Genomic DNA, 13,697 nt, shown 5'->3' on the forward strand with positions numbered 1-13,697 from the left:
CAAATCCCATCATTTCCCTGCAGCCCTGTGATTTATTCTCTTCACGTACCCACCAATTCCCCCTTGATCCTTGCATTTTTGAATAATATTTCGGCCATTTTACTGTGTTTATGGAATTTAATGAGGTCTGTTCTTTCTGTATGTGGCAACGAGCAATTTACGTGTAATCTTCAGGATATCTTCATTTTTGACTGAATGTGACGTTAGAAATTTTTTCATTAAATGCATTCTGACATATTAGTAAAAGAAGATTTCTTTCAAGTTACACACAAAGGAAATTGTTCATGACATGTACACCATTTCAAATGTTCATTATTTCAGATATTGTTATTGAGAAGTAGTGTCTCTTAAAGAAGGAAATGAAGTGCAAATTCCAATGTAATTTTTCCAGGAAAGTGAACCTTGTCTTCTGGCTGCAAATTTTGGGAATTTTTAGATTTGTTGCAAATACTTTCCAAACGTGGCTGTCGATAATCAGTGGCATTATGTTACTGACCAAACCATTGAATATCAACGTAATCAAGTGGGTAGGATTTGCATTGAGGAAGGAAAAAAATGGAGGGATATGGAACAGTGTGTCAAAGAGTGAAAAGGTTGGAAAGAGACCCATGTGGGAATATATATGAGCTGAATGGTCTGTTCCATTTGAAATCACTTAAATAATGTAATGATTTGCTGATATGCATAAGAGCTAAACAAGAGAGATACAAGGAACTGGAGATGCTGGTTAACAAAAAAGACAGAAAATGCTGGAGTAACTCAGATCCGTCAGCATCTCTGGAGAATATGGACGGATAATATTTCAGGTCGGGACCCTTCTTCAGACTGATTGTGGTGGGGGGGAAACAAACGGTAAGAGAGGTTTTCTACCTTTCTTCCTCTCCCCCCACCCCCACCCCCACTACAATCAGTCTGAAGAAGAGTCCTGACCCAAAACATTATCTATCCATGTTCCACAGCGCCAAACAGGGCTCTATGCAGCGATGGAATATTGCTATTTTAAGAGTGAGATGGAGTTGAGTTTAGTTTATTGTCACTTGTTCCGATATAGTGAAACGCTTTTGTTACGTGCTAACCAGTCAGCAGAAAGACAATATATGATTACAATCGAGCCATCCACAGTGTACAGATACATTATAAAGGGAATAACGTGAATAACGGTTAGTGCAAGATTAAGCCATTAAGGTTTGATCAAAGATAGTCCTAAGGTCTCCAATGAGGTAGATAGTAGTTCAGAACTCTCTCTAGTTGTTGGTAGGATGGTTCGGTTGCCTGAGAGCAGCTGGTAAGAAACTGTGCCTGAATTTGAAGGTGTGCGTTTTCACATTTCTATACCTTTTGCCCGATGGGAGAGGGGAGACGAGGGAGTGGCTAGGTTGCGACTTGTCCTTGATTATGCTGGTGATCTTGCCAAGGCAAGGTGAGGTGTAAATGGAGTAAATGGAATGGAGGTTGGTTCGTGTGATGGTCTGGGCTGCATCCACTATTTTCTACAATTTCCTGCAGTCTTGGATGGAGCTGTTCTCAAACCATGCTGTGATGCATCCTGATAAAAAGCTTTCTATGACACATTCCCATAACGCATGTGAGTTGCACTCTAAATTAATAAAAATATTAAAAAGCAAATAATATCCTGCTCTTGAAAATCTTGTCTCTCCCAAATGGCTGACACTATAATTTACAGACAGCTGTCTAAGCACAGACACATTTACAAACAATAATTCTTCTATTAGTTTAAGGATCTGTTTAAAGATAATGAGAACCCAGATTCTGAAAGTAACATTGGTAGTTAGTTGCCCCAATCTTAAAATATTTTCACTTAATCAATTATTTGCTGAATTTATAACACAAATACAACTCAAATGATTTTTGTGGAAGAGTTCCCAATATTGTCAAGAGGTATATAGCCTTTAGTCACAATTCAACCATCACCAAAAAAGTCCGAAATCCAGAGACATCTTTTTACTTTAGGACCCGCCAAATCGATGTGCTTGTTTAAATAGAGAATAGATTGCCAATGTATAGTCTGAGTTGGCCTCAAGGAAATGCAGCAAATTTTAAAATCACATTCTTATTTTTGTCAACAAGCTCTGACAAGTAGGCACTACCCAAGTAATCATTGTAAGTCAACTATAAATGTAAATAACTGCTATACATGCCTTATCTTCAAGCAATGGTTAATGCACTGGAAAACCATATGGCTGACACCATTTGGGGCCTTTCCCCGGGACAGAATTATCTCTCGGTGTCATTCACATGCAAGAGGACAGTGCATGTCTCAGTTTAGATCCTTGGTCTCTGCTCAGTTATTTATTCCCAGAGTAAATGATTTAGTGCCCTTGTCCCCAGATGAAAAGAGGATTAGCTATTTTGTTTTCAGTGAGGAAACCTGGAATTGCAGTGTTTGTGGCCCTAGGTTGAGGTCATGATTGAATTGACTGCAATGGCTTTTTCTTGCATTGCCTGCCAACCCTAATTCTCAAGGTCCATATCTAAACAAAACAAAACAAGATACTGTAAAAGGGTGACCAGTATACAGGGAGGTTATCAATCATTCTTTCAAAAGAAGGTCAGAAGGGGGGGAAAATTACCAGCTTCCCCTCCAAACTTCATGATGCCTCAGGAAAGCAGCCAACAAAATCGAGGACAATTTGAACATGATTATTTCCCCTTCTCCCCTCTCCCATCTGGCAGAGGGTACAAAGGCTTGAAAGCACAAAGCACCAGGTTTAGGAACAGATTCTTCCTTGCTATCATCAGTCTACTGACTGGTCCTCTCATAAGGTGATGTCATCCTGATCTCTCAACCTACCTCATTGTGGTCCGACACTTTATTTTATCTGCACTTTCTCTGCAGCTGTAAAGCTATAACACTGTAACACAATATTCTGCACTGGTAAATTTCTCTTTGCACTACCTGCTGGACTTCTGTATGATATGATTGCATTTATTATTATAAGATTTGACTGGATAGCCTGCATTTAAATTTTCTCACTGTATGTTAGCACACAAAAGAAAATAAACCAATACCAATACCGACAAATAAGAGAAAGTGTTTCAGATCTTATAACACTGCATCCATTTTGTATTATCTATCTTGGTCCTTTGAAGTAAGCTAAAATACACCTACCATACCAGCTGTGCTAAAGATCCTGAGACCAATGACAAACAAAAGCCAGAGTACACATTGATAACATTTTACTGCTGGTGACATTATTTTGATTACTTTGTGACCATATTGCAACCTTCTGTCGCTAAGCAGCTGGTAAGTACAAATAACAGATGATCCTTCATCACAGTTCAACAGAATAGGATCCGTGGGTAGGTTATAAACTCTTTAGATTAAAACTGATTGTGAACATAGGAAAAAGCATGCCCAGAAACTTCTCTGTCATCCACCTGGCAGCTCCCAGAAACCAAAAATGCTCAAATATTTACCCAATTCTCTCTTAAATCTTTTCTAATTTTCACTTTAGTCTTCCTGAATTCTCTCTTAAATCCTTCCATCTAATTTTCTTGTTTATCTTCCTGGACAGTTTGTTCCTCATGCTTGCCACCATTATATTGGTTAGGAGTTATACCAAACTCATCCATGGGCCTCCTTTGGTTTATTGAAATACTAGGTTGTGTTGAGTTGCTTGCAGCTTGCTGCCCAAACCTGCTTCTCATGGTTAGAAAACAATCTGCTAAAGGAACTCAGTGGGTCAGGCAGCATCTATGGGAGAACTAAACAGTCAACGCTTTGGGTCGAGACACTTCTTCAGCCTGAAGGATCCCAAACCAAAATATATTCTGTCCATTTCCCTCCACAGACACTGCCTGGCCCACTGAGTTCCTCGAGCACTCTGTTTTCAGCATCTGCTGTCTCTTGTGTCTCCACCCTACTACCCATGATGTCTATCCAATCTTAGCTTTTTCAAACATAGATAACTGAAAAACCTGACTGTCTGCAAAACAAATTATTCATGAGACACAGTGAGATCCAGGGGATAACAAGGCCACAGACCACCCTTATGATTGATGACAGTTTGCCACTATCAGCAGCCTTTGAACTTTGTTTTAAATAATTCTATTAGAGACTTGCACAACAGGAACACCTATGTCAGGCTGTTCATCGACTGCAGTCAGTGTTCAAAACCATTATCCCTACCAAACTCATCTTTGAACTCGAGGAACTGTGTCTCTGCTCCTCTCCATGCAACTGAATCCAGATATCACCAATATCTCCTCCTTGCTGACCATCAACAGCGGGACACTTCAGGACAAGTGCTCAGTCTCCTGCTCTACTCTCCCAGTATGACTGTGTAGCCACACACAGTTTCAATGGCATCTTCAAATTCACTGATGATACCACTGACGTTGAATGAATATTGGATAACAACAAGTCAGAGGACAGGAGGAAGATCGATAATCAGATTGTGTGGTGCCAGAACAACAAAATTGCTCCCAACATGAGCAAGAGTATTGAGCCAATTGTTGACTTCAGGAAGGGAGAGCTGAGAGACAACACAACTGTCTCCGTTGATGGGACGGCAGTGAAGAGTGTTAACAGTTTCAAGTTTCTGGATATAGACATCTCTGATGGTTTGTCCTGGCCCCAGCATATTGAAGCAATTATAAAGGAAGCTCAATAATGGCAATATTTTCTCAGAAATTCGAGGAGATTCGGCATGTTGCTGAATAGTCTATTGCACTTCCTCGGGTGTACAATGGAGAGCATACTGATTGGTTGCATCATGGCTTTGTTCGGTAATTCTACTGCACAGGAATGATGGAGGCTACATAAAGTTTATGGACTTGCCTGGTCCACCAACTCACCATCAAAGGGATCTACAGGCTGCGTTGCCTCAAGAAGACAGCTAATACCATCAAAGAAACACACCACCCGGGCCACATTCTATTGTCGCTGTTACTATCATGAAGAAGGGACAGGAGCCTGAGAACAGATACTGATACTTGATGGGATGAAGCCATTCTAGAACCACCCTGCAAGATGCTAACCACAAACCTACCTCCGCAATGAAACACTTTGGACTTTGCACAACTCTGGTTGCTCCATATATTTGCACTGCCATGGTCTGGTTTACTCAGAATATTGATAATTATATTGCGTATTTATTTGTTGCTCTGTTGCATTAAATGTGGCTGTAAAGCAGCAATAACTCAGAATTTCATTGTTCTAGTGTATTTGACAATTAAACTTTCCTCAACTCTTGAACCCTTGAGTAAAGCTGAGAGACCAAATGTGCTATTCTTTGCATCTTAATTGCCCCCTCCCAATTTTGCTGCACCACTGTTGGGCTAAACAGTGGTTCAGCCATGCAATTGGAAGTGAGATCTGCTGAAACCCAAGGGCTGACATTTGGCAGTCAATAAGCCTAATCCACCCCTGTGTGCCAATCCCAGAGATGCTGGGCTGGAACACCCACTTCCAATCGTCTACTGCCAGTGCTGACCCATTTTACTGGTTCTAGGTCCTGGGTTTTGGGCTGTGAAATCTGAGATGTACTAAGAGATCGAGCAGGTAAGAATCGATGATTTTGCCATTATTGTCCACGTGGATGGTGTCTTCATACCCAATTTTCCTCATCTCAAACTCACTCACTCCTCTGAATTTGCAGCGTTGAGGTGGGAACAACATATATAGAGAGATACAGGTACATGTGGCTGCTATGGCCAAAGATATAATGAAATTCTTCACGTGATGGAAGTGTGCCAGAAAACGAGCATTAATGATCAGGAACCATGAGAATGAAGCATAAATTTTATTCTTCCAGTCAGGCTACATCCTAAAAGAAATGCCTTCTGAGGCACACATGTCTGAGTGGAACTGTAGTAACCAAAGGAAATTAACTAGCAACTGATTATAAATAAATGATAATTCTTTGAAATAGCACTGGTTGTTGGGAGAGCTTCCTGGTCTTGGAACAGAAAGTATTAATGCACAGACACAAAAAGCTGGAGTAACTCAGCGGGACAGGCAGCATCTCTGGAGAAAAAGAATGGGTGACAGGAAGAAGAAGGGTCTCGACCCGAAACGTCACCCATTCATTTTCTCCCGAGATGCTGCCTGACCTGCTGTTACTCCAGCTTTTTGTGTCTATCTACGGTTTAAACCAGCAACTGCAGATCTTTCCTGCACAAGTATTAGTGCATGCTGACTGGCAAATGAATTGTCCCAATGGGCAAATATATCAAAATGGTGCCTAACTCATGTGGCATGCCACATTTTGGCACTCTGTTGGAACATGGCATCTTTAAAACAAGCATGATCAAACCTAACTTTGTGCTAGTATATTTCTTATGATAGAACATCTACATAAAGCAACTGTTTCTAAATGTTTGATGATAGATATTTATTGGGATTAATGAAACCATGCAAACAGACATTTGTAATTTCCAATATTCATGGCGTGTTTTAAGTTGGAACCTAAAGGTTAATGATGTTTGTTTGCTGCAGGCAGGTATGTCAATTTATTGGTTTCAGTGTGTATTTCCCAACTGTTTTATTTCCCAGCTGTTACCACTCATCTTTGTTTACTACTGTTGTAATCTAATGCTATTGTGTTATCACTGAAAAAGAATGGCAGTGTTCCTGGTGCAAACATTGCTCAGCTTAACATATTGAATTTTGTAGAATTGGCCATCATAGGTGTTTTATTATTTTTATCTAGATTTTCTCCATGTTTTACCCGTTAAACTGACTTTTCTTCTTTCCCCATAAAATTATTACATGATACCATTATGTCTTTATGTTACTATATAAACATTTGTCAGTTTAAGGGTGGCACAAATGAAAGATGCAAAGATAAAAATTTCAATGGTCTAAGTTGTCAGTAAAAAGGATCTTAAATGCTTTTATAGCTCCTTTCTCAAACTGTTCAGCTCTCTTCAAAAATTTATGCCCTGCAACATTCATGGACTATCCAATTTGTCAGTGATCTTTCCTACCAGGGCTTTGGCAGCACCATCTTCATTGATAAAAAATACAAATTACTTGTTGAGGACCACACATAGTTCTCTTTTTGGCTGCAAATCAATCCCTTTTCCCTGTTTGCAAAGACTATTGTGTTTTCATTAATATCATCTCCAGTCTCTGTTCACTTATGCAGTTTGCTGATTATCTGATTGCAATTTTGCTTGTTTCTTCTTGGTTTCAATTTACCTTAGCCAGAGTTCTTTTCATCCTTCTGAAACTATCCATCTCCATTTAAATGGGTTTATATTCACTGGACTTATATTCACTGGAATTTAGAATGATGAGAGGGGAAAGTACAGAAACATATAAAATTCTTAAGGGATTGGATAGGCTAGATGCAGGAAAAATGTTCCTGATGTAGGGGGAGTCCAGAACCAGGGGTCACAGTTTAAGAATAAGGGGTAGGCCATTTAGGACTGAGTTGAGGAAAACCCCAGAGAGTTGTGAATCTGTGGAATTCTCTGCCACAGAAGGCAGTGGAGGCCAATTCACTGGAAGTTTTCAAGAGATTGTCAGATATAGCTCTTAGGGCCAATGGAATCAAGGGATATGGGCAGAAAGCAGGAACAGGGTACTGATTTTGGATGATCAGCCATGAACGCATTAAATGGCGGTGTTGGCTCAAAGGGCCAAATGGCCTACTCCTGCACCTATTTTCTATGTTTCTAAATACTGGTACTGACACATTTCTCTTTATGCTTTTCCATCGCCGGTCTAAACTTTATTATATTATGATCACTGTTTTTGAAATACTCCCAGATTACATTTGGCTCACATAATTTCCTGAAAGGATTTTACAATGTTGTCATTTCATTGAACCAAAACCATGCCAATTAACCAATTTTTCCAGAACCCTCTTCAGAAAATGTTTGCTGTTTTTATTCTTCAAATTATTATTATGCTAGTTTGCAGCAGGATAGTTGCCTCTCCCATTTTCGATGCTCCATCATTCTTGCCGAATGATTTCCCTGTGACAATCCAGTGAGAAATTTAAGTTGCCTTCAATTTGAATAGAAGAATGGAAAGAATCACAGGGCAACAAATATTTAACCCCTGTTTCAATTTAAATTAGTTAGCTGCTTTTACAAGATCAAAGAGCAGCATTGGAATTAAAGAGCTCAAGGCAAAATGATAATAGCTCATATATTCTCTTGGAAGTGGCACAATAGTGGGCGTGCATGGTGCCAAAGAGAAGCAATCAGAGAGAGAATTAGCAAATTAAGTGAGCCTAATATGCAAGCATGCGGACTGATATAGCACAAAAACAATATCTTAGCTGATTTCAAAAATAGTCTGGTCTTAAATCTGACACCACATAAGAAACACTAGACTACATCTTTATTATTAAAAGAGTGCAGCGAAAATTATGAGGAGTATAAGAAAATAACTGCAGATGCTGGTACAAATCGATTTATTCACAAAATGCTGGAGTAACTCAGCAGGTCAGGCAGCATCTCGGGAGAGAAGGAATGGGTGACGTTTCGGGTCGAGACCCTTCTTCAGAGGATGTTGCCAGGACTCGAGGGCCTGAGCTATAAGGAGAGGTTGAGCAACGGATTTTATTCGTTGGAGCGCAGGAGGATGAGGGTCGATCTTATAGAGGAGTACAAGATCATGAGAGGAATAGATCAGGTAAATGCAGATTCATTTGACCAGAATAGGAGATTTGAGAACAAGATGACATAAGACTAAGGTGAAGGGGGAAAGATTTAATAGGAATCTGAGGGGTAACATTTTTACGCTGGGGTGGTGGGTATATGGAACAAGCTCCTGCAGGAGGTAGTTGAGGCAGGTACTATCATAACATTTAAGAGGCATTACATGGATAGAGACATAGGTAGGATATGTTTAGAGGATTATGGGCCAGGCGATGGCAGGTGAGATTGGTACAGATGGGATATGTGTAGATGGGATGTGTTGGCTGGGACATATCCCATCTACACCATCTTGCCAAGATGGGCTGAAGGGCCTGTTTCCACGCTGTATAACATATATTTTGCCACTGCAGGACAAAAATAATCAGAAAGCAAGTTGCTGACCTGTATCATTAAATAAGAATATAAGAATTAAGAGCAGGAGTAGACCTTCTGATTCTTTAGACTTGGTCCACCTTTCATCTAGCTCATGGCTGATTGCTGCTTTGATGTCTTTCCCTGCACTATCCCCACATTCTGATCCCCTTAATGACTGAATCTCCACAGGCCTGCTGGATAGAGAATTCCAAAGATTCCCCACTCTCCACAGATAAGATACCAGGTCCTGCTGAGGACCGGTTGCAGATTTCCATTAATGGCAAGATTTCAGATCATTAATCATACTAAGGATATAGACAATAGACAATAGACAATAGGTGCAGGAGTAGGCCATTCAGCCCTTCGAGCCAGCACCGCCATTCAATGCAATCATGGCTGATCACTCTCAATCAGTACCCCGTTCCTGCCTTCTCCCCATACCCCCTCACTCCGCTATCCTTAAGAGCTCTATCCAGCTCTCTCTTGAAAGCATCCAACGAACTGGCCTCCACTGCCTTCTGAGGCAGAGAATTCCACACCTTCACCACCCTCTGACTGAAAAAGTTCTTCCTCATCTCCGTTCTAAATGGCCTACCCCTTATTCTTAAACTGTGGCCCCTTGTTCTGGACTCCCCCAACATTGGGAACATGTTATCTGCCTCTAATGTGTCCAATCCCCTAATTATCTTATATGTTTCAATAAGATCCCCCCTCATCCTTCTAAATTCCAGTGTATACAAGCCCAATCGCTCCAGCCTTTCAACATACGACAGTCCCGCCATTCCGGGAATTAACCTAGTGAACCTACGCTGCACGCCCTCCATAGCAAGAATATCCTTCCTCAAATTTGGAGACCAAAACTGCACACAGTACTCCAGGTGCGGTCTCACCAGGGCCCGGTACAACTGTAGAAGGACCTCTTTGCTCCTATACTCAACTCCTCTTGTTACGAAGGCCAACATTCCATTGGCTTTCTTCACTGCCTGCTGTACCTGCATGCTTCCTTTCATTGACTGATGCACTAGGACACCCAGATCTCGTTGAACTCCCCCTCCTCCTAACTTGACACCATTCAGATAATAATCTGCCTTTCTATTCTTACTTCCAAAGTGAATAACCTCACACTTATCTACATTAAACTGCATCTGCCATGTATCCGCCCACTCACACAACCTGTCCAAGTCACCCTGCAGCCTTATTGCATCTTCCTCACAATTCACACTTCCCCCCAACTTAGTATCATCTGCAAATTTGCTAATGGTACTTTTAATCCCTTCGTCTAAGTCATTAATGTATATCGTAAATAGCTGGGGTCCCAGCACCGAACCTTGCGGTACCCCACTGGTCACTGCCTGCCATTCTGAAAGGGACCCATTTATCCCCACTCTTTGCTTTCTGTCTGTCAACCAATTTTCTATCCATGTCAGTACCCTACCCCCAATACCATGTGCCCTAATTTTGCCCACTAATCTCCTATGTGGGACCTTGTCGAAGGCTTTCTGAAAGTCGAGGTACACCACATCCACTGACTCTCCCTTGTCAATTTTCCTAGTTACATCCTCAAAAAATTCCAGTAGATTTGTCAAGCATGATTTCCCCTTCGTAAATCCATGCTGACTCGGAATGATCCCGTTACTGCTATTCAAATGCTCAGCAATTTCGTCTTTTATAATTGACTCCAGCATCTTCCCCACCACTGATGTCAGACTAACTGGTCTATAATTACCCGTTTTCTCTCTTCCTCCTTTCTTAAAAAGTGGGATAACATTTGCTATCCTCCAATCCACAGGAACTGATCCTGAATCTATAGAACATTGAAAAATGATCTCCAATGCTTCCACTATTTCTAGAGCCACCTCCTTAAGTACTCTGGGATGCAGACCATCAGGCCCTGGGGATTTATCATATATTCTTACTCACAACAGGATTATTCATATATATCATATCATATCATATCATATATATACAGCCGGAAACAGGCCTTTTCGGCCCTCCAAGTCCGTGCCGCCCAGCGATCCCCATACATTAACACTACCCTACACCCACTAGGGACAATTTTTACATTTACCCAGCCAATTAACCTACATACCTGTACGTCTTTGGAGTGTGGGAGGAAACCGAAGATCTCGGAGAAAACCCACGCAGGTCACGGGGAGAACGTACAAACTCCTTACAGTGCAGCACCCGTAGTCAGGATCGAACCTGAGTCTCCGGCGCTGCATTCGCTGTAAAGCAGCAACTCTACCGCTGCGCTACCGTGCCGCCTATTCTGCGCCTATTTACAACAAATGATCACATCCCTACCATTGCCAGGATAAGCTCATTCATCCTGGATATATTGGGTTTTCTGGTTATTCATCCTGGATTTCAGATATATCCGAGGACATTGTGGGAAACTAGAGAGGAAATTGCGGGAGCCCTGGTTGAAATTTACGAGTTATCCGTAAATACAGGAGAGGTGCCGGAAGACTGGAGGGTGGCAAATGTTGTGCCTTTATTCAAGAAGGGCTGCAGGGAAAATGCTGGGAACTATAGGCCGGTGAGCTTAACATCTGTAGTTGGAAAGTTACTACAGAGTATTCTGAGGGATAGGTTATACAGGCCTTTGGATGGACAAGGGCTGATTAGGGATAGTCACCATGGTTTTGATGGGGTTGTGTCTCACAAATCTGATTGAGTTTTTTGAAGACATGACCAAAAAGGTCGATGAGGGCAGAGCTGTAGATGTTATATACATGTATTTCAGTAAGGCATTCGACAATATTACGCATGGTAGGCTGCACTGGAAGGTTAGATCGCATGAAATCCAAGGAGAGATAGCTGAATGGATAGCAAATTGGCTTCATGAAAGGAAGCATAGGGTGATGGTGGAAGGTTGCTTCTTGGACTGGAGGCCTGTGACTAGTGGTGTCCCTCAGGGATCGGTGCTGGGCCCGTTACTGTTTGTCATCTACATTAATGATTTGGATGAGAACATACAGGGCAAGATTAGCAAGTTTGCTGAGGATACAAAAGTGGGTGCTTTTGCAGGAAATGAAGATAGTTGTGAAAGTTTGCAGCAGGATCTGGATCGATTGGCTAGGTGGGCGGAGGAATGGTTAATGGAATTTATTACAGAGAAGTGTCAGGTGTTGCATTTTGGGACGTCTCACAAGGGCAGGACATACACAGTAAATGGTAGGCCTCTGGGTAGTGTTGTAGAGCAGAGAGGTCTAGTACAGGTGCATGTTTCGTTGAAGATCGAGTCGCAGGTAGATAAGGTGGTCAAAAAGGCTTTTAGCACATTGACCATCAGTCAAAGTATTGAGTAGAGAAGTTGGGAGGTCATGTTACAGCTGCATAAGACATTGGTGAAACTGCATTTAGAGCATTGTTTTCAGTTCTGGGCACCATGTTATAGGAAAGATATTGTCAAGCTTGAAAGGGTTCAGAGAAGATTTATGAGGATGTTGCCAGGACTGGAGGGTCTGAGCGAAAGGGAGTGGTTGAATAAGCTGGGTCTCTATTCTTTGGAGCGCAGGATGAGGGGTGATCTTATAGAGGTGTACAAAATCATGAGAGAAATAGATCGGGTAGTTGCACAGAATCTCTTGCCCAGAGTAGGGGAATCGAGAACCAGTGGACATAGGTTCAAGGAGATGGGGAAAAGATTTAATAGGAATCTGAGGGGTAACCTTTTTACACAAAGGGGGGTGGGTGTGTGGAACAAGCTGCCTGAGGAGGTAGTTGAGGCTGGGACTATCCCAGCATTTAAGAAACAGTTAGACAGGTACATGGATAGGACATTTTGGAGGGATATGGACCAAGCGCAGACAGGTGGGACTAGTGTGGCTGGGACATATTGGCAGGTGTGGGCAAGTTGTTTCCACACTGTATCACTCTATGACTCTGTGACTCTATCCCATGACAGAACATGTTGCCGTTTGTTATGAAGAAGTACAACCTTGTTTGTTTGCCTTTTTGATCTTACAATGCCTTATAAGTTATAACAGCCATTAAAATCTATTATGTTAGTCCATATTTAAACCATGCAATAAACCCAAGACATTGAATAGTTCCTGAATATCAATATTTGAGGTATGACTTACAGTAAATATTTGGTGCAATCGGTTCACTCTGATTTATACTTATCAGGTTCTTTGCTACACAGGTGTAATTACTCAGGTCGTCTTTTAGAACTGGAGAAATGAACAGCATCTTGTTGTCTGCAGAAAAGATGTGACGGCTGCTTTCTGGTAACGGCTTTCCATCTTTTAGCCACTGATAAATGACCTTTGTGCCTTTGCTCACAGTACATGTGAGTGTTGCATTGTCTACGTATTCCACTGCTCCCCAGGCAGGATCACTGTGCACCACTGGCTTAGAGACCGGAACTACAAAACAAAAAGATACTTCATCAAGTGTCACATTTGATAACATGAATAATATAGGCAACAACAACTGTAAACTATTGTCTACTCATATATTTTTAATGCAAAGTTGGAACTCGTTATAACACAGATATTGTGGATTGGTTCTCCGTCAGCAGATCTGTGCGATGGAAGATCAGTTCCAGAATAGCATCAATGCCAGAATAGCATAAATATTACTGTCAGTGAAATTACTGAGTGTTTTAGGTTCAGTGTATTTCGCATCATCCTTGAGCTGAAACAATTAAGATACAACGTTCAAGCATTTAAAAGACACTGGGACAGGTACATGGATAG

The 13,697-nt window shown here is 41.4% G+C and overlaps 1 protein-coding gene across 1 annotated transcript in view; it reads right to left on the reverse strand.

Annotated features, from left to right (window-relative positions):
* The window catches only part of hepacam2 (HEPACAM family member 2), a 63,454-nt gene that overhangs the window by 22,748 nt on the left and 27,009 nt on the right, over positions 1-13,697 (reverse strand). Inside the window, exon 3 of the mRNA XM_078429090.1 lies at positions 13,080-13,364. Within this exon, the coding sequence (XP_078285216.1) occupies positions 13,080-13,364 (285 nt within the window). The remainder of the gene's footprint in view (positions 1-13,079; positions 13,365-13,697) is intronic.

Source organism: Rhinoraja longicauda, chromosome 2 (genome assembly GCF_053455715.1).
Source record: "Rhinoraja longicauda isolate Sanriku21f chromosome 2, sRhiLon1.1, whole genome shotgun sequence".
Lineage (NCBI taxonomy): Eukaryota > Metazoa > Chordata > Chondrichthyes > Rajiformes > Arhynchobatidae > Rhinoraja > Rhinoraja longicauda.